At 46.9% G+C, this 21,774-nt stretch overlaps 3 protein-coding genes across 5 annotated transcripts in view; 1 reads left to right on the top strand and 2 right to left on the bottom strand.

Annotated features, from left to right (window-relative positions):
* Nucleotides 1–30: 30 nt before the first annotated feature.
* PSMC5 (proteasome 26S subunit, ATPase 5) lies at nucleotides 31–4,378 on the bottom strand. Of its 2 annotated transcripts, none has more exons than XM_006199307.3 (12): nucleotides 4,213–4,378; nucleotides 3,597–3,668; nucleotides 2,494–2,563; nucleotides 2,075–2,172; nucleotides 1,848–1,904; nucleotides 1,539–1,769; nucleotides 1,102–1,228; nucleotides 809–999; nucleotides 611–709; nucleotides 421–531; nucleotides 244–330; nucleotides 31–140 (listed from the first exon to the last, which is right to left on the bottom strand). In XM_006199307.3, the coding sequence occupies exons 1-12, from the start codon at nucleotides 4,234–4,236 to the stop codon at nucleotides 87–89; spliced, it is 1,221 nt and encodes a 406-aa protein (XP_006199369.1). In that variant the 5' UTR covers nucleotides 4,237–4,378; the 3' UTR covers nucleotides 31–86. The 2 variants fall into 2 exon arrangements, with proteins under 2 accessions (XP_006199369.1, XP_015090682.1); XM_015235196.3 differs by lacking the exon at nucleotides 4,213–4,378 and adding an exon at nucleotides 3,843–4,028.
* Nucleotides 4,379–4,661: 283 nt separating this feature from the next.
* Nucleotides 4,662–11,650, top strand: FTSJ3 (FtsJ RNA 2'-O-methyltransferase 3). Its single transcript, XM_072939406.1, has 20 exons — nucleotides 4,662–4,862; nucleotides 5,036–5,141; nucleotides 5,424–5,470; nucleotides 5,593–5,672; nucleotides 6,293–6,392; nucleotides 6,494–6,688; nucleotides 6,773–6,888; nucleotides 6,998–7,102; nucleotides 7,189–7,289; nucleotides 7,511–7,591; nucleotides 7,686–7,835; nucleotides 7,951–8,086; nucleotides 9,192–9,370; nucleotides 9,525–9,645; nucleotides 9,726–9,991; nucleotides 10,264–10,352; nucleotides 10,453–10,552; nucleotides 10,652–10,835; nucleotides 10,918–11,012; nucleotides 11,105–11,650. Exons 1-20 carry the CDS (start codon nucleotides 4,796–4,798, stop codon nucleotides 11,295–11,297), a joined length of 2,511 nt encoding a protein of 836 aa, XP_072795507.1. The 5' UTR covers nucleotides 4,662–4,795; the 3' UTR covers nucleotides 11,298–11,650.
* A 119-nt stretch (nucleotides 11,651–11,769) lies between these two features.
* Nucleotides 11,770–21,774, bottom strand: part of DDX42 (DEAD-box helicase 42) — a 35,138-nt gene continuing 25,133 nt past the window's right edge. For both annotated transcript variants that reach the window (XM_072939405.1, XM_006199306.4), the window contains exons 10-18: nucleotides 21,075–21,203; nucleotides 20,064–20,163; nucleotides 19,427–19,474; nucleotides 18,821–18,918; nucleotides 17,595–17,871; nucleotides 16,613–16,839; nucleotides 15,284–15,394; nucleotides 13,997–14,098; nucleotides 11,770–13,370 (exon numbers count right to left, since the gene is read on the bottom strand). In XM_072939405.1, the coding sequence (XP_072795506.1) occupies nucleotides 12,660–13,370; nucleotides 13,997–14,098; nucleotides 15,284–15,394; nucleotides 16,613–16,839; nucleotides 17,595–17,871; nucleotides 18,821–18,918; nucleotides 19,427–19,474; nucleotides 20,064–20,163; nucleotides 21,075–21,203 (1,803 nt within the window). In that variant the 3' untranslated portion in view covers nucleotides 11,770–12,659. The remainder of the gene's footprint in view (nucleotides 13,371–13,996; nucleotides 14,099–15,283; nucleotides 15,395–16,612; nucleotides 16,840–17,594; nucleotides 17,872–18,820; nucleotides 18,919–19,426; nucleotides 19,475–20,063; nucleotides 20,164–21,074; nucleotides 21,204–21,774) is intronic.

Raw genomic sequence — 21,774 nt, 5'->3', positions numbered from 1 at the left:
GTGCAGCCACTCATTAACAGACTCAAGTCCTCAAGGGCTTGTCCTGCAGAGCTTTATTTGAGGGATCCACACTAGGGACACCCGCCTCACTTCCACAGCTTCTTGATAGACATGTTTTTCTCACTGTCCTTCTGCATGACCTGGAGAGAGACAACATTTGAGTTAGAAACTGGGTGAACACGTACCCTAACCCCACTGCTCCAGAGCCATCATCAGCAAAGGCAGAAAGATAGAGGCCTGTACCTTGGCTACTGCCATCTCAAAGTCCTCCTGGGTGACATGGACTCGCCGTTCCCGCAGAGCGTACATGCCGGCTTCAGTGCACACGCCCTGCGTGGGGAAAGGAAGACAGGTGCTGCTGCAGTGCCCTTGAACCCAGAGCTTCCTGCCTCTGCCCCTCTCCCTGGGCACTCCAATTACCTTCACTTCAGCCCCTGACGCTCCCGGCATGAGCTCTGCAATTTTTCTCAGGTTGATCCCCCGGGTCAGGTTCATTTTCCGAGAGTGGATCTTCAAGATGTCCAGCCGGGCCTAGATATGGGAGAGAACAGCCTGAGCCCACGGCCTACCCCCAGAGCCAGAGCCACTCCCAGCGCTACCCATCACAAACCTCTTCGTTAGGGGGAGGGAATTCAATTTTTCTGTCGATGCGCCCTGGGCGAAGCAGTGCTGAGTCCAGGATATCAATCCTATTAGTGGCCATGATGACCTGAGTAGACACAACGGGTGGCATCAGCTAAGCCCTTCCTGAGGCTGCACCTTACCCAGGGCTTTCCTTTGGCTCACCCCATGGCCGACCCCACCTCACCTTGATATTCTTGGTGGCCTCAAAGCCATCCAGCTGGTTGAGCAGCTCCAGCATCGTGCGCTGGACCTCACTGTCTCCTCCGGAGCCCCCCTCCAACCGTGAGGATCCGATGGAGTCGATTTCGTCCATGAAGATAATGGACGGAGCGTGTTCTCGGGCCATGACAAACAGCTCCCTCACCATCCTTGCCCCTGTGCAGAGGCCAAGCTGGCGTCAAAGAGCTGATGAGCTCCCTACCCTCGTTTCCACCCCTCTATTCCAGCTTTAGTTGTGGTGTTTCTGGCCACAGTTACCTTCCCCGATGAATTTCTGTACCAATTCAGAGCCAGAGACACGAATAAAGGTACAGTCTGTATGATGAGCCACAGCCCGGGCTAACAGCGTCTTCCCAGTGCCTGGGGGTCCGTACAGCAGCACTCCCTAGAGAGCAACAGCACGACTCAGGGCAGAAAGCCAGCCCCACGTCTCACTCACTGAACATTTACTGGGTTTGCACTGTGCTAGATAGATCCCATGCTAGATGCTAGAGACACAAAAAGTATCAAGGTCCCTTCTGGAGCATATACCCAAACCACTTCAGTGCTCTGGCACCATCTGCGTGGGAAGGGCCAGCTTAAGTAGGCTCCTGTCAATCCCAACATCTCCCCAGCCCTGCCCCGCACATTCAGTTCAGCCCCAGCCAGGAGGCATATGGCAACAGCACAGCCCCCTCCACAGAAGCCCTGCTCACCTTGGGCTGTGCGATGCCTAGCGCTTCAAAAAGCTCAGGATGCTTAACGGGTAGCTCGATCACTTCTTTGATCTCCTTGATCTGCTTGTCCAGCCCACCAATCATCTCATAAGTTGAATCTGGCACCTTCTCCACCATCATCAGTGACACTAGTGGGTCAACCTTGTTAGGCAGGATCTTGTGCAGAGTGTAGCTGTCATTTCTGAGGGCTACCCGGCAATTGGGTGTCACCTGGGTGAGGGGAGAGAGTTTGAGGAAGTGGTGTGGTGAGAGCTGACCCCCACCTCCCGCCTCACCTGCAGCACTCACGTCATTGATGTCGATGTTCTTGTCCACATCTACGACAAACTTGCCCTCGGGATGTACCTAGAGAAACAAGGGCTCATGACCTTCCCTGACAGCCACCGAATCACCAACCTCACCCAGGAAGACCCATGAGTCTTATTACAGTAAAATGACAGAACAGTGTCGTCACTGCACATGGTATGGGAATGCAGTGGGCAGTGGGCTGGCCCCTAGGGTCATACTGTCTTTACCTTAACCAACACTTTCTTCTTATCCATGGCCCGGACCACTTCCCCCACATAGGAGCCCTGTTCCTGCAGCAGCTGCAGCTCTTCCCGCAGCAGGCGAACTGGATGGGAAACAGACATAGTGGTCACCCAGACACTTTGGTGTCCCCTCACCCATGACTAAATTCAACATGCGTGAACAAAGCGCCGCTTTAAAGTTCTGAAGGGAAAGCCTCAAAAAAGTAAAAAATTCATATCTTAAGAGATTACGATGGGGCTTGGGAGAGAGATGTGCATGTGAACAACTATGTGACGACAGTGCAAAGCATCCCCTTCTACTGGGAGAAAACAGCACCAAATGTGAAAACTCACTTCAGGAAGACTGAACAGTTAGATCTCAGACAAACTGCCCACACGGAGCCCTCCCATCTCTCCCCCCTCACCTTTTGCATTAAGCTCATTCCTCTGTGCCTGCAGCCTCCGGAGATTTTGGCTCTTATCGTTCACAATCAGCTGCAGAGGACAACAAGCAAAGGGGTGAAAACAGTAGGAGGTTAAAATGTTGGCCAAGACCCTCATAGGCTGGTATGAGTTGAGTGAGGAAAGAGTACAGGGCACCTGCATGTTTCAGATTCTCTAATATTGATCCTAATGACCCTGTACTGTCCTCCAAGAGTCCCTCTGGAGCGTAGGACAACCATCAAAAAACAGCTGCTTGTCTAATACTGGTCCAGGAATATCAAACCCCAACTGAGAAGAGTTAACAGCTGGCTCACACAGTCAGTCTCACAGAGTGATAACATGGTAGAGTGGAAAGATCTCTGAGTTAGAAGCCTAAGTTCTAGCCCCACTGCTGGCAATTAACAGCTGGGTAAGGCTAATGAAAGCCATTTAAAAGGTCTACATCTATTACCAAACTGCCAGTGGGTCTAGCACCTCCTACCCTGTCTCTTCTCAGGACTAACGTGAAGAACAAATGAAAGCACACGTAAAACATTTCAAAAATGACAAACCAAATATAATATCTGCAAATGTAACGAGTTCAGAATTTTTCCTTGTGGCTCTCTTCCATTCAATTTACATTATTATTCTCATTTCTGTGGTCCCTGCTCCCTCTTTAGGCTAGAGCACTGGGTTGTCCAGTTCTTCATTCAGTCCCATGGAATCAGCATTGTCCAGACTCCTCAGTTCTGTCTTTCCTCACTATGCCTCAACCCGTCTCTGATAAATTTCATCTCCTGAGCCTGTGTTCCCTTTTGTAAGAAAGCCCTTCATTCAGGCTTCTTCCAAAAGGTATGGCCTTGGGCTGGGGTACCTTTCTTGTTAAATCTGACTCTTGAAGATGTTTAACAAACTGAGTATTGGTTACCTTCAAATGGATGGGACTTAAGGGGAACAAGAGACTAATAACTTCATGTACTTTACATTGTTGGCTTGTTTCTTCTTTCACTGAGCCCCCAGTGGAACTACATGGATTTGAGAAATCTTCTTCGTCAATCCTACATCCCCTTCTAGCTCCCTCTGGACCTTTGGAGTCCATTCTCACCTGGAGTTCTTCAATCTTGGACAGATAGTATTGGCGGAGTCCACTGCCTGCCTTCCCCTCTTCCAGCTCCATCTGAAGACACAGTGTAACTATTACACAACAGGCTAAACATCGAAGGTAAAAAGCTACTTCCAGCTTGGACTATGAAGACTTAATAAAACGTGAGTTCTAACCCCTCACTCCATCTCTTCAGAACCCTCCATTTCCCCATGACTAAACTAAAAGCAGAATGAGAATGCCTCCTACCTCTTAAGACTATCAGGAGATCAAGAGACGACACACACGGGAACGCTATACAAACCCGAAGCGTTATTACTACAGGAGGAGCCAGCAAGAAGGACTTGTGCCCTGACTCCAGCGACTCGCGAAAGGGCCGGTTCCCGCTCCCCCGGCTCCTCTCACTCGGCTTCCACCGGGTCCTTCACTCCTGGCTCTGCCCTGACCCGCCGGTGGCGGCGCTGACACAGCAGATCCGGTCCCAGGCAGGGCCCAGTCTGCATTGGTCCACCCACCCCCAACTCCCTCGACTCTGTTGCGCCGGCCGACTGCCCACTTTGGATCACACCTGTTCCGCATCAAGCCCCGGTTCCCATCCCGGCCGCCGCCACCGCCATACCTGCTCTGGTCCGTCAAGCGCCATCTTCCCTCTTCCGCGGTGACCGCCGGCATCAGAGTCTCTTTGGCGCGCAGGCGCAGAATCAGGGGCTTGGGGACCGAAGACCCGGACAGAGAACAGTTCCGGGTCAATGGGCGGGGAGAAGACAGACGATAACAAATAACAGGGACCATGAAAAGAGGAGGGCTAGGGGAGGTCAGGAGATTTGGAATGGGAAGAAGAGGGCACGAAACTCCTAAGTGTTACTGTCTAGAATCTCGGTTTTGGTTAAAGTAACCTTCTTTCCTGGTGCCAGCTTCCAACTTACAGAACCTGGGGACAAAGTGTAGAGAAAAATTTGTGGCCACGCTCAAGATGGCGGAAAAGTCGGCGTCGCGGGCGCAAGAGACGCAAGCGGAAGCGGAAATGCGTTTGCTGCCTACATGTGCCGCTCCAGGGGTGGTGAAAACGGCCCTGGGTGGTGGAAAAACGAATGGTGTTTGTGGCGGCGAGTGGAGAACGGAAAGTTTGGTCTACTGCTCCGGGAAGAGACGTCCCTATTTCTGCTTTCTCTCCAGATTGAGTGACACTCCCCCATTCCGCCATGGGCAAGAAGGGCAAAGTCGGGAAGAGCCGGCGGGACAAGTTCTATCACTTGGCGAAGGAGACTGGTGAGTCAGGGTTCGCGCCGTTTGCGGGGGAGCGAGCCACAGACGTTGGGCAGTTCGCCCCTCTTTCCGAATATTGAGTTTCTCTTTCGCTGAAGGGGTGGTGGATTGTGAGGCCGCAGAAATCCTGCTGGGAAAACGCTTCGCGGACTTTATTATTTTGTCGCTGTCCCCAGGTTACCGTTCCCGCTCTGCTTTCAAGCTGATCCAGCTGAATCGCCGCTTTCAGTTTCTGCAAAAAGCCCGAGCCTTGCTGGACCTGTGCGCTGCACCAGGTGGATGGTGCGTAACACCCGGCACTTGTCGCTCCTTAAGGAAGCTTTCTGGGTTCCGGCCTTGGATGACAGACTTGCACTGGGGGAGGGAGGGATACAGTAATACCAAACTCAAATTTCGTTAATCTTTAGAACATAAACTGTAGAGAAAAAGGTTTGGAACGTGTACACATGACATGTCTGGCTACTGCACTTGGCAGGTGTTCCTAACACCGGTGTGAGAGATCACATTGCCAAAAGAGGAGGAGGGTTAGTTCTGGGTATTTTAATCTTTATTTCTCTTTTATAGGCTGCAGGTGGCTGCCAAGTTTATGCCTGTATCCAGCCTTATTGTGGGTGAGTGACAGGTAGCTCACCTGGGTATTTCAGAGGGTGGAAGTGTGAGACACTAACTGTAATCTCCATTTCTTTCCTGCTTGAGGCACCGTTTTTCAGTAGCCTGCCCTGATTTCTTCCAGGAGTGGATCTGGTTCCAATCAAGCCTATTCCCAATGTGATAACACTCCAGGAGGACATTACAACAGAACGCTGTAGACAGGTGATGGGAACCTCTTTTCCTGTCCCCCTTATATGCAGACACCCACAACCGTTCCTCTTCCCACTCTGGTCCCCTGAAGTTACATTTTTCCTGTTTACCATTCCTTAAGCAGTGCCTGCATACTGTCTATATTACAGATCCCATAATATGTCGTGTCTACCCCGACTTTAAAGAGGTGTTTGGGGGAGGGTATAGCTCAAGTGGTAGATCTGCTTGCTTAGCATGCACAAGGTCCTGGGTTCAAGCCCCAGTACCTCCTCTAAAAATAAATAAGTAAATAAACCTAATTATCTGCCCCTGTCCCTGACAAAGATAAGAAGAAAGAAAGAAAAAGTGAAATAAAGACATTTAAAAAAGAGAGAGACGAAATAGGTGTTTAGAATTGGAGGAAGGCCAGAGATTTCTGTGAAATCCTTTCCGGTGGATTCACTAGTAGACTGTAAGCTCCATGGAGACAAATGTGTTATTTTTACTTATTGTTGTATCCCATGGGCCTGGCACAGGATTCGGCCCATGGTGGGCACTCAACAAATGTCTGGGTGGATGAATGTCTGAACCTGGGAATCCATTCATAGCCATCTCTGCATTTCTGTTGTCATAATCTCTTTCCTTCTTTGTAGGCCCTGAGGAAGGAGCTGAAGACCTGGAAAGTTGATGTTGTGCTCAACGACGGGGCCCCCAACGTGGGAGCTAGCTGGGTCCACGATGCTTATTCACAAGGTGCCGAGATTGGGGGGTGGAGAGGGAGTGCATGGAGATGAGGGTGGAGGTGGGCACGCCCTCCCAAGCTGCGGAGGTCCTCAACTGTCTCTCTCCCACAGCCCATTTGACATTGATGGCTCTGCGTTTGGCTTGTGATTTTCTGGGCCGTGGTGGCTGCTTCATCACAAAGGTCTTCCGTTCCCGTGACTATCAGCCCTTATTGTGGATCTTCCAGCAGCTGTTCCGCCATGTCCAAGCCACCAAGCCACAAGCCTCTCGCCATGAATCTGCAGAGATCTTCGTGGTCTGCCAGGGTGGGCATAACTTTCTTTGTTCTCCCGACTCAGTCTCCCATATACCAAAGCACACTTAATATTATTAATATTCTATTATCTCAGGATTCCTGGCTCCTGACAAGGTTGACAGTAAATTCTTTGATCCCAAATTTGCCTTCAAGGAGGTTGAAGTCCAGGCCAAGACTGTTACTGAATTGGTGACTAAGAAGAAGCCAAAGGTGTGCTTGGGGAGTGGGGCCACCTTCAGGTGGAACTCTGGGGCGGTTGGCCTGATGTGTCCTCCTAACACCCCAGGAGGGACTGCTCAACTTTATTTCCCTCCCTAAGGCTGAAGGCTATGCTGAGGGCGACCTCACTCTCTACCACCGAACCACAGTCACTGACTTCCTCCGAGCTGCCAACCCTGTTGACTTCCTCTCCAAAGCCAGCGAAGTGAGTCCCCAGACCTGAGGGGTGGAAGGGGCCCCAGAAACATGGCCTGAATATCTCCCCTGACTCCTTCCCCTTCTCCAAAACAGATCTCGCTTGATGATGACGAGTTGGCACGGCATCCAGCTACCACTGAGGACATACGGGTGTGCTGTCAGGATATCAAAGTGCTGGGGCGCAAGGAGCTTAGGTGTGCACTGGAAGGGGGAGCCCCGAAGGCAGAGGAAGGCCTTTGAGTGAAATGTTGGATCTCTGGGATCAGGATGCTGCTGTGCTAGAGGTTGGGATGGGGGCCTGAGCCCTAGGAGTTACGTGGCTCAAATGTGGAATTTGGGGTGTGCACCTAAAACAGAGGAGGAGGTGGGGACAAAGAGGGAGACAGTAAGGTCAGGAATGGTGTTTCTGGGGCAGGTGCCTCCTGAACTGGAGAACGAAGCTTCGGCGACATGTGGCCAAGAAGCTGAAAGAACAAGCAAAGGCAATGGACATCAGGTGAGGAGGGGGATAAACCAGTGCAGGTGTTGACTGGGCGCTGGGGGGGGGAAGCGTCTGGGAAAATAACCAGCTCCTGGGACTGTTTTGTCAGCCTCAGCTCTGGGGAGGAAGAGGAAGAAGGTGATGAAGAGGCATCAACAGCTGGGACTGGGCATCAGCCCTCTAAGGAGGAGGAGGAGGAGGAACAACTGAACCGGACCCTGGCAGAGATGAAGGCCCAGGAGGTGGCAGAACTGAAGAGGTGAGGGGAGCTGGAGAGAGTCCCTCAGCAGATGAAGATGGGAGAGGATAAAGGCCTGGACAGGGAGTCTTCAGAGCTGAGCAGCTCTGATCCTCAAACCGTCCCATCCCCTCAGGAAGAAAAAGAAGCTGCTCCGTGAGCAGAGAAAACAGCGGGAGCGTGTGGAGCTGAAGATGGACCTTCCTGGGGTTTCCATCGCAGACGAGGGGGACACAGGCATGTTCTCCCTGCGCACCATCCGGGGTCACCAGGTGAGGCAGGGTTGGGGCAGATAGGAGACAGGAGGATGTGTTTGGGCATTTGGAGGTGGGGGCACCAGATGTCTTTTTGGTAGGTGCTGAATGGCCATGACTCTTGGTTGCTGTTTTACCCATAAAAGATTACTTGGTGAGGGGAGACCAAGAGGAAAAATAAGAGCCTCTTTTTTCAAAGGCCAGGAAGGAACATATACCTGAAATGATGAAAGTAGGGAGATTTGTGACTGTGATGTAGATTTAACCTCATAGAACTAGGATATTAGAACCAAGAAGCCCTTGTTGTAAGAAGCTTGCGTTATAGATGAACCCGGGCCCTGGGTTACCAGCACGTGCGATGGACGGTTCACAGGAACCGCGTTCCTCAGTTCACGGAGACCATTTAGCACCCTGCTGCACTAGGCTGCCCATGGGGCTTTCTGCTGATTACTGGACAGTCTCCTTTTCTTGATAAAAGCAGTGCACAAAGTGAGGTTTCATGGCTCTTGTGTGGGAATGTAATAACCAGGTCGTCAGGAGAGGCAGTAGCAGATGACCACTTATGCACTCTGCCTCAGTTTCCTCATCTGTAAAAGAAGTAACAAAACGTACCTACTAGGGCTTTTGGAAGGAATAAAAAATGATGGTATGTGATTCAAGAAATAGTAGTTACCTTTGCGATGAGGAAAAGATTTAACCAGATGTCACCTCCAAAATCGAAGTGAAACAATTCTTCCTTTTAGATGTATGTTGCTTGGGTTCCTTTATTCAGTAGAAACAAGAGTTGTAGATTGTATTTTTCTCAGGTGATAAGGTGCTTTCTGAGAGTAATTTTTTAAAAACCAGTGTTGTAGAACATTTTAAAGTTTGACACTGTATAGACTACGGGGTTCTTTTCCGTAAACCTGTTTCTGCTGTCATTGAAGATGAGACAACTGAGTGAACTAGAATGGGATGTTTTAAAGTTAACCCCATCACTTCCATGCTTGTAAAAAGTAGATAATGTACTTGCACAGTATGTTTTGCTAAGTTGCTAAGAGTAAACTAAGATAATGAACATGGGGGGAAGAGAGCAGTATGTTCCTTGTTAGTGCCCTTGACCGCTGTTTCTTTCAAACCTCAGTTGTTAGAGGAGGTAACACAAGGGGACATGAGTGCTGCAGACACGTTTCTGTCTGATCTGCCAAGAGATGACATCTACATATCGGATGCTGAGGAGGAAGATGCATCTCTGGATAGTGACCTGGATCCAGAGGAGCTGGCAGGAGTCAGAGAACCTCAGAGTCTAAAGGAGCAAAAGTGGTAAGAGGGGGTTTGGGGGTGGTGTGCAGGAGGAGGTCCTGACAACCTCAGCTCGAGTCTTGAAGCAGAGCTGGTGGCAGGTATTGCCAGCAGCAGCAGGGGGAGCAAGTCCTCCAGGGCACTGACCCTCCACCCACTTTCCTTGCATCTGCAGTGTACGATTTGCTGAAGCAGAAGATGATAAACAGGAAGAGGAAGAAGAGAATCCACTGCTGGTTCCGTTGGAGGAAAAGGCAATACTGCAGGAAGAACAAGCCAGCCTGTGGTTCTCAAAGGTAAGCAGAGGCTAGGGGCCGGGACAGACAGGGACTGGCGTTCCCTGGGAGAAGGGTGCCTGACGAGTTCCCTGTCACAGGACGGCTTCAGTGGGATGGAGGATGATGCCGATGAGGCCCTGGAGATCAGTCAGGCCCAGCTGCTGTATGAGAGCCGTCGGAAGGGGCAGCAGCCACCACCACCTCCTTCCAGTGTGCAGACTGAGAGGAAACCTCCTCCGTACCAGGAGGAGACCCCTAAGGAGGCAGAGGCTCCTTCAGGGACAGAAGCTGCCACTGGCCCTGGAGGGGAAGAGAGAGATGGCAGCTCTGACAGTGACAGCAGTAGCAGTGAGGACGAAGATAGGTGAGTGGTTGCGCCCACCCGGAGAAGGGATGAGAGGGAGCAGTGGTTCTAACCGTTACCCGCTAAGTTGGGGGTTTTCAAACTTGGCTGTCAACCGAGAACTTTAAAAACACTGACGATTCTGATTTAAGTGGTCTGCAGTATAGCCTGTGTGGCAAGCTTTCTGCAAGTTCCTCAGTTTTAAATAGGAGCCAGGGTTGAGGTGACGCAGGAGGGGGTCTGAGTGGTCTGGGTGATGATGGGACATTCGCGCACGGTCCTCACTTCCACAGCTGGAAACCACGCCGTGGGAAGAAGCGAAGCCGCGGGCCCAAGTCAGATGACGATGATGGGTTTGAGGTTGTGCCTATCGAGGACCCGGGTGAGAGCTCTGCACCTAGTGGAATGGGAGGCGGCGTGAAGGCTCAGTGTTGGGAGCTGAGTGTTCGCCAAGGTATTTGACTTTCTCCTTCCCTCTCTAGTGAAACATCGGATACTGGACCCTGAAGGCCTTGCTCTAGGTGCTATTATTGCTTCTTCCAAAAAAGCCAAGAGGGACCTCATAGATAACTCCTTCAGCCGGTAAAGGACCAAAAAGTCGTGATAAGTGGCGGGGGAGGGGCAGGTGGATGATTGCTTCTTAGAAAGCCTGGTCATGAGGGCTGTGTCCTATCCACCAAGGTACACGTTTAACGAGGATGAAGGGGAGCTTCCAGAGTGGTTTGTGCAGGAGGAAAAGCAGCACCGCATACGTCAATTGCCAATTGATAAGAAGGAAGTGGAGTATTACCGGAAACGGTGGCGGGAAATAAATGCACGTCCCATCAAAAAAGTGGCTGAAGCTAAGGCCAGAAAGAAACGGAGGGTAAACAGCAGGGCTGTCTGAGATTCTGGGTGGGTAGGGCAGGACAGGGAAGAGGTCAACCCTGACGGAGGTCCCCACACAGATGCTGAAGAAGCTGGAGCAAACCAAGAAGAAGGCAGAAGCTGTGGTTAACACAGTGGACATCTCAGAACGGGAGAAAGTGGCACAGCTCCGAAGGTGAGGGGCTGGGGGGTGCTGTGGGGAGAGGTCACCACAAAGGTGCATGGGGTTGAGGGGCAGAAAGCCTCTAACCTGTCTTCCATTTACAGTCTCTACAAGAAGGCTGGGCTCGGAAAGGAGAAACGCCAAGTCACCTATGTTGTAGCCAAAAAAGGTGTGGGCCGCAAAGTGCGCCGGCCAGCTGGGGTCAGAGGTCACTTCAAGGTGGTGGACTCGAGGATGAAGAAGGACCAAAGAGCACAGCAACGGAAGGAGCAAAAGAAGAAGCACAGGCGGAAGTGAGCAGAGCCACCAGGACCTCTGGGAGGACAGTATGAGGAGGAGTGACTTGGTGCTGCTTACACTCCAGCCTCCTTGGTGCAGCCCCACCCTTGCCTACATGGAGTCATCAGAAAGACAGGTGCAGGGTACCTAGAACTCTCCTGGCCAGAATGGTGCTTCATTGAAGCACCACTGAAAAGTGTTGGTGCTGTCCCAGACCCTACAGCCCTTCTGTGAAGAATGTGAGGTGCTGGATGAGAAGTCACAGCATTTTTAAATCATGAGGAGGTCAGTACTGTACTCTATTCCTGGGCAAGTGGGCCTCTCAAGTCTTCCCCCTTTGTTAACTGAATAAAATCAGGATGGACGATGGATGTCTTTTCTGACCATTCCTGAAACAAAAAATGTGAGTGTCCAGACCATGTACTGCACTGTTCGCAATCTATTTATATATGGACTTATTGTGAAGCAGAAAAGACAGACAATCCACAGGTCCCAGTAGTAAAACATTTACTAGAGCAAGCAGAAAGGAATGCACATCTTAAAGAAATCTTCACAAAGTCACAAAATTCGATGTATATTTCCGTTTATAAACAAGATAGAACAAAAATCATCAAAATCATTTCAGCAAAAGATTTTTCTACCATTGTGGCAAGTTAAAAAAAATACAATGAAATAGGAGAAGACACTTTAAAAGCTCTTGGATTTTTGTTTTTTAATTTTAAATTTAGCAACACTTTAGACCAGGAGCAATCCTCGGCCAGGGCCATCTTCCCCGTCCCAGCGTGTGGCTCTGGGTCGAGCAGGCTGCTGTGTCCTGTTTCGGGGCTGGATACAAACCTGTCTGGGGAACCTGAGCATCAACCCTCACTTCGAATCAGACACCTCCCTTCCCTGCAAACATTTAGAAGCACCACAGTGCTTCCCAAACATCCCTAACACCTCCATGGACTGGGTCTGCAGAAGCCAACTCCTAAAAAGGGGACTGACTGGCCACAGAAAAAGAACTTTATTTGTAGATGTTCTTAAGGTGACATTTTAGTAAAAAATACACACTACATATAATATAAACCTAGAGTGAGTTTTGTGCCCTATAAGGCCCTTTCTTCCAAGGTATCCTCAGCTGACCCTCGTGACATCTCACCCAGAGCCAAAAGAAGCTTCCCAAGTCTTAACTGCTTCTAAGGACCAAAGCAGCTTACCAAGAAAACATCTGAGAAATTATCCAGATGAAGGAGTAATGTCTCCAAGCTCCAGCTATCCACTAAGGGCAGGGGGTCCTTACACCTTGGGCCCCAACCCAGCCCTGAGACACCTAGTTACCAAAAATCTTTCTAAAAATAAAATTAAAGACAAGTGATTTCACGCTTCAGCACATACCCTCTAACTGTCCCATCGACTTTTCTTGCGCTTAGGTGGCTCGGGGACAGCGAAACCATCAGCTGTCTTATCTGTCTTGCTGTCCGTCTTGTCCATCTTGGTGCTATCCACCTTGGGGTCCATCTTGCTCTCACGATTACAACTCTCTTTTCTGCTTTCACCATTCCGACCATCATTTGCACCTCGGCTCTCCCCATGTCGGCCTCCACCTCCTCCATGCCTGTTCTCTCCATGAGGATGGCCATCAGTATGACGGCGGCCTTCAGCGTGACGGCTGCTGCTTTCTGGGTAGCGGTATCCGTCTCCATGACGACCACCATCTCCATGACGTGGGCTATCACCATGCCGATTGCCACTCTCTCCATGACTATGACGGCTGCCACCCCGGTTCTCAGTATATCTCTCTCTTTTCCCATTGCCACCCCCAATCCCTTCTCGGCTGTTATTCCCTGAAGCTGTGTTGTTGACTCCCTGGGCTCCAGGAGGAGGATATGTCACTGGGGCACTGCTGAGGTTCCCAGTATTGCCAAAGCCTGGGATGCCCTTGGTGGCACTGGGAATGGGGCTGTCAGGACTGTTATGGCCCTGCTGGGCTGAATTAGTCGGAACCGAATTCAAGCTCCCCGCACTAGTCCAACCACTTGCCCCAGCAGCAGAGCTTCCAGCCTTCTGGTTGCTTAAGCTGGCAGCAACAAAGTGACTCTTGTACTGTGACTAAAAGAAAGAGACAACAGCATTAGGTAAGACAGTAAGTTCAGGAAACTTGACAGGCCCACAATGCTGTGGTTTCTGTACCCCTCTATTAATGTACCCCTCTATTAATGAAAAGGGTAAATCTTGGGCTCTAACTGAAACATAAGGCCAGAGTGATAAAATACGTAATCTAAAGCCTAGATAGTTAATTGGACTCCAGCTAGCTAACTGGAGGAGTATGTATGGAAGAAAAATGGGTTCAGAGTTCACAAGAGACACAAGAATCAAACATGTCTTAGCTAAAAAATGGCAATTACTCTCAACCAGATTATAAAAGCCATGGAGGTGGGCAACACTGTAGGCTGTCAAGGCAGGGAGGGAACACCAGTCCTGCTGTAGGACAAGAGCCCTGAGCGTGACTGCGGATGACTAGTAAGAGGGGCTTCTCTAGTCTCTACAGCTGCAACTCTGTAAACTACAGTTAAGTTGATATTCAAACTGAAAGCGGGGGGAAGGCCCTACCTAAATCCAGCAAGCACTGAGTCTGCGAGGCCAGCTACCATCACAGGAAGATGGCCCCCTCATCACTGCCCAAGAGGTACTACTGAAAGCTCTTTTAGCTAAAAGCTAAATGCTTAATTTCAGACCTGGAAAGCTGCTTTCATTGCTGTCAGCCGATCTCCCATGGCTCCTGTGGAGGGCTTGTAGGCCTCGTAATTGCTCATTACATTGTTATTATTTCCTCGGTCCTAAAAAATAAACACACCCGCGAGGATGGAAGATTAAGTAGGAAAGTCCACTGCCACAGACTGGGCCTCAATATGCTGAAAACTGAAGTGGGAGCTAAAAAGGGAATGGGATGTTTTTAGAAAGTTACTTATGTTTTGTGAGAAAAGGCACAGTAATGAATCATTTTTAACATGCTTATGCCTTTCAACCCAATAATTCTATTTCTGGGAATTAACCCTAATAATCAGAAATGAGGTCACATTATACCCAAAGCTGATCATGTGGTATAATTTATACACAAAAAATAAACATGTATTTCTGTAAAAATTATGTAAAAGCTGAAAAGGACACAAGGCAGTATAGCACATACATGACTGCTCACGGATTCAGAGTCTGAATCTCAGCTTTAACACTTTACCAGCGTAAGCTTGGGTGCCTCTGTTTTATTCTCTCTATTTATTCTCACTGAGTGGTTATTAAGATTAACTGAGTTAACCTATGTGGTTGCTTGGGCTGGCCCTGTCATATACTAAGTGCTCAGTATTAGTTATTGTGATTATCTGTGTGATCCACATCATCACCATCATCACTAATGTGGGAACAGGATTTAACAAAGACACCAAGTTAATTATAATGCTCCAGAAATAGACTGGCAGCTTTCTTCCTTAAGAATCAAAGTGACAGGAAACGAAGTTAAGAAAGCCAGTCAGAGGGAACTTATTACCTAGTTTGTGAGAAAAACTAGTTCTCATATCCCTGATGTGATATCCCAGAGAGTGCAGGAATCATTCCTGAGTTTAGTCACAAAGCATAGCCAGAGTTTACAGAGTGACCCTACGGCTCTAGACCAGTGTTGGAGGGCTTGTAAAAGACTGCTGGGCCCCACCTCCAGAGTTTGATTCAACAGGACTGGCAGGGGAGGGGCCCCACGCACGCAGTAGCCTGCATTTGCCACTGGTCCAGGGACCACAATTTAAGAACTACTTCTAATCTAGACTGATTTCCTAAGCATGCCTAGCCAGCCAGGAACACACAGGTACTTCTTCAGTAGAAAGTCACACTAAGAACCAGCACTGTATTGACTCCAGTCAGCAGACTAAACACAGCTCCCTTCCAGACACAGTTCTGAACTCGCTGAGGCTCTCAGGTAGACGAGAACAGGACTCAGGACCAGCCCTAAGGACACTACTGTAGCCCGCACTCACCGTGTTCTCAGCGCCGAGGCCAGGCCGCTCCCTGTAGCCCAGGCCGCCTCCACCAATGTTCAGCTTTTTCCCTTTCCCTCCTTTGAAGCGGGATTTCCGAAACCAGGCATTCTGCATTGAACACAATTCAAGGTTAAGCCAGGAGAGGACGAGGACAAGTTCAAAAAGAAAACTAAATGGAAGGGAAGAACTTTTTGCTTCATCTTCAGCCAATGTATCTATAGCAAGGGGGAAACCGTTCACAGGAACCACAAATTAGCTTCTTTTTGGTAATTTAATCCACGAAATTTGTCAGGAGGCTTCGATTCTTATCTAAGTCTTCCTTTTACTGCTTCTTCCTTCCTTCAGGGCCTTCAGGAAGGGAAGTGATTAAGATACACCTCAAATGCAGAGCAGTTATTTGGCCATTTCTAACTTCTTTCAGGAAAATGAATTTATTTTCTATTTCTCAAGCAACCTATATATAGCATCTCTGGGGGAGGTTACAGCTTTATCTGACAATCACACATTACAATCAAAAAGTACTTGAAAGGTAAGGCAGCCTTGGGCAAGGTACTGATCAGGGAAGCTGATTAATTTGAGAGCACAGGAACCCTGAATCACAGTGAGATGCAGGAAAATGCCAAAGACAAAATACATCTTCAAAATTTTAGTTTCAGATTGGCTCTCTATACCCGGGAAAGAGAAGGAAACATTATTCTACTCTCTCCTGAAATGCAGGTCCTTCACCCAGGACCTAAAGCACGGGTAGTACGACACCACAACTGCAGTAAGGGTTAACAGTTCTGTGGGCTGGCCTATGAATTGTATCCCAAACCCATTTGTAATATGGGGGCAGTGTGTACTAAGACTCAAGATTTAGTTCATTAGATGCCTCACTCAGTTTTGAATTGGTAACCAGTGGAGTCAAAGGTCTGAGATGTAGATCTGAGGAACAGTGAAATACACCATACTTTTTAAAAAGATATCACACATTTTTAGCCCTCAAAAGAAAAAACTGGGGTAAAGGGCAGTGAGGAGAAAAGTTGCCTTGAGATTAAATTTACAAGTGTGATATGGGGCAAGCAGATGGAAATTTCAGAGGGACAGATTTTAGCCAAAGAAAGGAAAAGCCTTTCAACACAAATGTTGCTGAAAGGAGAGGGTGAGAAAATAGAACAGATAAATTTTAATGTCCTACAATACCAATCTATACCTCGTAAGTGCTGCCCCCGCCTGCCCAACTTCCTTGTCATGTTTCTATGTTATCTGCTGTTAGCTGCCTGACTTACTGAAGTTTTCACGTAGTTTTACAACCTGGAGCAATCTGAAGTGTGCCCAGCTCCTCACCTGCATTGCCAGATCTAGGAGTTCCTTAGAAACATGTTGATTGGCTCCTTCCAAGTTCCGGACAAGGTCACCAGCAAAATTGCTGTCCTTGGGGGTCAGCAAGGTATAGGCCACGCCCTTCTCACCCGCTCGTCCTGTGCGGCCAATCCTATGAGTATGGGTATCAATGTCTCGCGCCACATCATAGTTAATGACAGTCTTAATTGACGGAATGTCCAGACCACGGGCTGAAATAAAATAATAATAATTTTAAAACCCCAAATTCTTTTATTCAGGAGTCAAAACAACAAAGTAACCCAAAATGCTAAACTTCTAAGAACCCACATTCCTCTTATCTAGGCAAAGTGCATGGTCTGTTGTGCTGAGATACAGGCATGTAAGTTGCCCTTCTAGAACAAATGCCACTATCACAGATTCTATGATGCTGGGCCAACTTAGTGTAAAGGAAATCTATCTTCTGCTATCAAAAACCTGCCATGGCGCCTCTCTCGCACCAGAAACATGTTTAAAAAAAAAAATAAAACCAATATCAAATGTGCCTTGAAGCTGAGAAGTGATCTTTCTGGGAGAAAATACCAGTTTTTAAGAGTGTCTATTAAAACTCGGAACAAACTCAAAAACCGTACTTCAAAATTTTTTTCTGATCTTGAGTAAAGTATGCTTGACCTAATAAATCAATGTAAGATATCTACTATATTCAGACACGCAACAAGGGCATAACATATGATGTAACTGCGAAAACGATTTTTTCCAACTGTTTTCAGGGATTCTTTTCTTCAGAGCGAAACATTAAGTGAAAAGTGGCACCTGGAGCTCCAGGTTGTGATCAGTGTGCTCTGAACTGCTGCTCCATGGGGCGTGGCCAGCCAAGCCAGCAGAGGGCCTTCAGTCAGCCCCCTCAGGTATTGTACGTGTTATACAGCAAGACAAAGCACCCTTACAGCACAGGAATCTAAGGTTACTGGGGAAATTCATACTCTACCTGCAACATCTGTGGCCACAAGGACGGGGATGTCCTTTTTCTTAAAGTCTGAAATGACCTTGTTTCTTTCACTCTGATCCATGTCACCATGAAGCAGGCCAAGATTATGACCCTCCTGCTTAAGGTTATTGGCCAGCTCTTCAGCATTGGCTTTTTTAGTAACAAACAGCAGAACACTCCCGGAAGAGGTAAACTCTACCAGACGCCGGGTAAGCCAGTTCCATTTACTAGGCCCAGAATGGAGAATCTCCACAATCTGAGTCACATCTTCATTTGCCTGGAAAGAAATAAATGAAATAGATGACTGACATTTGTGCCTCAGGACACCTGAGCAAGGACCTGACATCACATTTTCTACCTGCATCTAGAAGAACCCTGAACAATCCTGCTCCTTGGCCTTCCTTCAGCAAATCAAATGCAGCCCAAACCTTAACATGTGTTCTCAAATCACAGTGATCTCCATCTCCTCTAACATGTATGTACATGTAGCTAACTACTTTGTAAGCCCCGATACTCTGCCAGTACTCTCCTATGTACCTATTCAGATTACTCCTAAGAGAGTAAGCTCCTTCTCTGTCCTTCCCACTTACTGCTCCCAGTACAATTCATACGCGCACATACAAGGCACTCAAATGAAAACCAGACAATGTTTAAACACTAACTGCACAGAACTTTAATAATAAACCAAGCAAGCAGCTTAAGGAATTCTTAAGGCTTTACTGAATTCCAAATCACAATTTCAAGAAATTTTCCACATAGGGCATATGTATAGTTATGAGAAAAAAAAAACAAATCTTAACTCACTTTCAAACCACCCCACTCCTCCTCCCACAATCATTAAAATGTCAATTCCAAAAAAGTAATTACTTATTTAATTAAAATAAAATAAGACAAAATGTCAGCTTCATCCTAACTGACCAGTAGTCTTCCAGGCAAAACTTGCTTTTCCCCCCAAAAACTTGGAAAACTTTTAAACATTCAAAAAGAGTAAAATGAACAAAAATCAACTCCCATGTACCCATCACCAAATTTCAACAATTACCAACATTTTGCCAATCTTGCTTCATCTATCCTCCCTTGGGTTTTTTAAAGCAAATTTGAAACATGTTGCCTCATCTGTAAATGCATAATTATTTTTTTTCTCTTAATAGTGAGAAATTAATTCCATGTCTCCATAATATGAGAAATAACCCACTGGGATCCCATCCAGCCCTGCTCAGGGTTACCTCTCCAATATCTCCCTGCACCACACGAATAGGGTCAATCAGGATGTCTCTGGCCAGTTTTTCAATCTTTTTCCGAAAAGTTGCACTGAATAAGAGAGCTAAAAGGTAAAGTAAATTCTGTTAAAGAAACAGTATGACTTTTCCTTTTGAATACTCAGTAAGCTTCCTGTTGACATTCATTGTTCAGTTAAAAAAAAAAAACCTATATGAACTTTTAAACTTAGTTTAAAAATTGATTCATTAAGGAAAAAAGATCTGCCCTTATTCTATTATTATACATTTTCAGTTAAGACAAGGGTTGTCAGCATAGTTCAGAAAAAGGCTCTTGACTTCAAATCAGCAGATCTGCACTGTGCACTGCCTCTGTATGGACTGGGGCAAGAATTTAACTCTCACCCTTGGTTTTATCATCTGTAAAAATGACTTAAGTTCTATCCAATGATCTCTAAGGTCCTATCCAGCTCAGATAAATTGTCATTATCTCTCCCTTTATGGATCTCACTAGTACACACATGGTCATTTTTGCTGCCACTGTGAATGCTTATAAAGTAACGAGGTGTTTATTCTGAGTACAAATACAGCTTAGTTAAACTGCTTCATACATACTCTGTCTGTCAGGACGGACATGACTTGCTATGGATCGCACCTGGTACTCTGGAAGAAGCAGAACAGTAAAATTAATATTATAACTCTGTATGACCATTTGAGATGCCTAGAAAAAGTTATTTTAGTTAAAATCTTCATATAAAACATTATAAACATTAAGGGAATTCTGACTCTAGACTTATCACTCAGTATGAAACTCAGAAACACCTGCCCTCCATCTAGCTGGGCCAGGCCCAGTGGTGGTCCAATCAGTAAGACAGTTATTTAGAATTTTCACACAGCTGGGTAAGTCAAGGAGGACAGGAAAGCAGAAGGCCCTGAATATGATATCCACCTACCTAAGAACAGAGACCTAGATCTCCACAAAGGCATAGGAATAAAAACAAAGCCTGGCGACAATACTCACCCTAAACACAAAGACACTTTCAAGTATCTTCAACCTAGTCAAGCCTAACATTACTTCTTCTGAGAGAACTTCCAAAAATAGTTCACGTCTTAGCTACATCCCTATGGTCTATCCCTGTCCAGAAGTATCTTTAGCTTCTCTCATGCAGATAAAATACTGGTATGTCTAGAAAGACACGGGAAAAATAACATCATGAGGATGGGACAGAAGAAACTAGTATTCAAGGCATACCAAACCCCATGTCAAACATTCGATCTGCTTCATCAAATACGAGGTAAGAGACTCTCTGAAGATTGGTAGCTTTCTTCTTCACATGATCAATCAGTCGACCCTATGAGATCCAGAAAATGAAAAGTACAGTCATCCCTCAGTATCTGTGGGGCATTGGTTCCAGAATTCCCCACCCCAACCCCGCCAAGAGGACTCTCAAGTCCCTTGTATAACATGGAGCAGTATTTGCATCCTGCGTACATCCTCCTGTATACTTTATCCCATCTCTACATCACTTATAATACCCACTACAACGTAAAGGATATATAAGTAGTTGCTGGCACATGGCAAAGTCAAGTTTTGCTTTTTGGAAAATTCCCCCCCACCAATACTTTCAATTCTTAGTTGGTGGAACTCACAGCTGGGGGAAACTTGTCGATGTGGAGGGTCAACTGTATAATAAAAGGCATTTACAAGAACCTTCTAGAATTCTGCTAACAAAAGTGCTAATACTGTCTTGGACTGTAACAGACACTAGTCTGACAGCCTTAGACTATGCGCTACAGAGACCAAAAGAACAGAAATTTTGTAAACTCAATTGGATTCTTCCTTTACATTAATTATAATTTAAATTGTGAGAAGATGGCCAGAACTATTTTTGTGAGGCATTCTGAAATGACCTAATTTAAAGCCTCATTGCTGATTTTTAATGTTTAGACTACAGTCTTCTGGGCAGTTCTGACTGTACTCTAAATATGTTTCTGATTTTTGATGCTCTCAGTTAAGCATGGCTCCATTTTCTAGAAGAGCGTAAGAAAAACTCTGATGTAGAGGGAAACTGGTAGCATAAAGAATCCTACTGGACTGCTATTTTAGTCAACCAATCGAAATTCAGCTAAATCCCGCTGCTGTCACTCAAGAGTATCCTCAGCCCTGCCTTACTACATTTTCGAGGAAATGCCCTCCAACAACTGACCAATGTCCCCACACCAAAAGAGGCTGAGAAGCCACTCAGACCCAAGACATACTTACTGGTGTACAAACAACAATCTCTGCCCCTTCCTGCAGGGCTTTGGCCTGCTCCCACATGCTCCCGCCTCCATACACGGCCACTGATCGAAGATTGTATGCTTTTCCAAACCGCTTACATTCTGCATGGATCTACAAAGGCGACAGAATGATGTATTAACAAACTGTGACACTAACAAATAACCTCTGTCATAACCCAGAAGAGAGTTCTGAAAAACACAGAATGTGATGTCAACAGAAAACCAAAAGCTAGAAAATGCTTTAAAATCACAATTTTATTTATAATGCAAATGAAGAGTACCATTATCACATCTCCATAAGCTATCTAAAATGTTGTGATTAATTTTCACTTCTCTTCCTGACCCTGTCTCATTGCCTTTCCACCAAGCACAATGAATTAACAATGCAGGAGGGAAACACTGGGAGCTTACAACACAAACAATTCCCATATTATATTTTTTCTCCTAAAATAGTGGTTTGTTTTAGGGAAACGTATATATTTGGTGATACAGAAAATATATAACACATAATATTTTCCAGAAATTTCATGGTAGCACTACAATGTGAATGTACTTAATGCTCCTGAACTATAAGTTTAAAAATGGTTAAAATAGTAAATTTTATGTATTTCACTACAATTAAAAAAGCTTCCTGGTAATTCTACCCACTTGACTGGCTAGTCCGTTTTTAGTTCACATATGGA

Source organism: Vicugna pacos, chromosome 16 (assembly GCF_048564905.1).
Source record: "Vicugna pacos chromosome 16, VicPac4, whole genome shotgun sequence".
Lineage (NCBI taxonomy): Eukaryota > Metazoa > Chordata > Mammalia > Artiodactyla > Camelidae > Vicugna > Vicugna pacos.
This window is presented reverse-complemented; position numbering and strand designations above follow the sequence as displayed.

Bases quoted from the DNA above. Each gene is read 5' to 3' on its own strand.
- PSMC5 (XM_006199307.3), bottom strand. From the start codon at position 4,236: ATGGCGCTTGACGGACCAGAGCAG. The intron at 1,229-1,538 runs GTGAGCAGGGCT...GTTGCTCTCTAG, and splicing joins TAGGCATCGCACAGCCCAAG to GGAGTGCTGCTGTACGGACC. The intron at 1,000-1,101 runs GTAACTGTGGCC...GCCTCTGCACAG, and splicing joins ACAGAAATTCATCGGGGAAG to GGGCAAGGATGGTGAGGGAG.
- FTSJ3 (XM_072939406.1), top strand. From the start codon at position 4,796: ATGGGCAAGAAGGGCAAAGTCGGGAAGAGCCGGCGGGACAAGTTCTAT. The intron at 6,689-6,772 runs GTGGGCATAACT...CTATTATCTCAG, and splicing joins GATCTTCGTGGTCTGCCAGG to GATTCCTGGCTCCTGACAAG. The intron at 7,592-7,685 runs GTGAGGAGGGGG...CTGTTTTGTCAG, and splicing joins GCAAAGGCAATGGACATCAG to CCTCAGCTCTGGGGAGGAAG.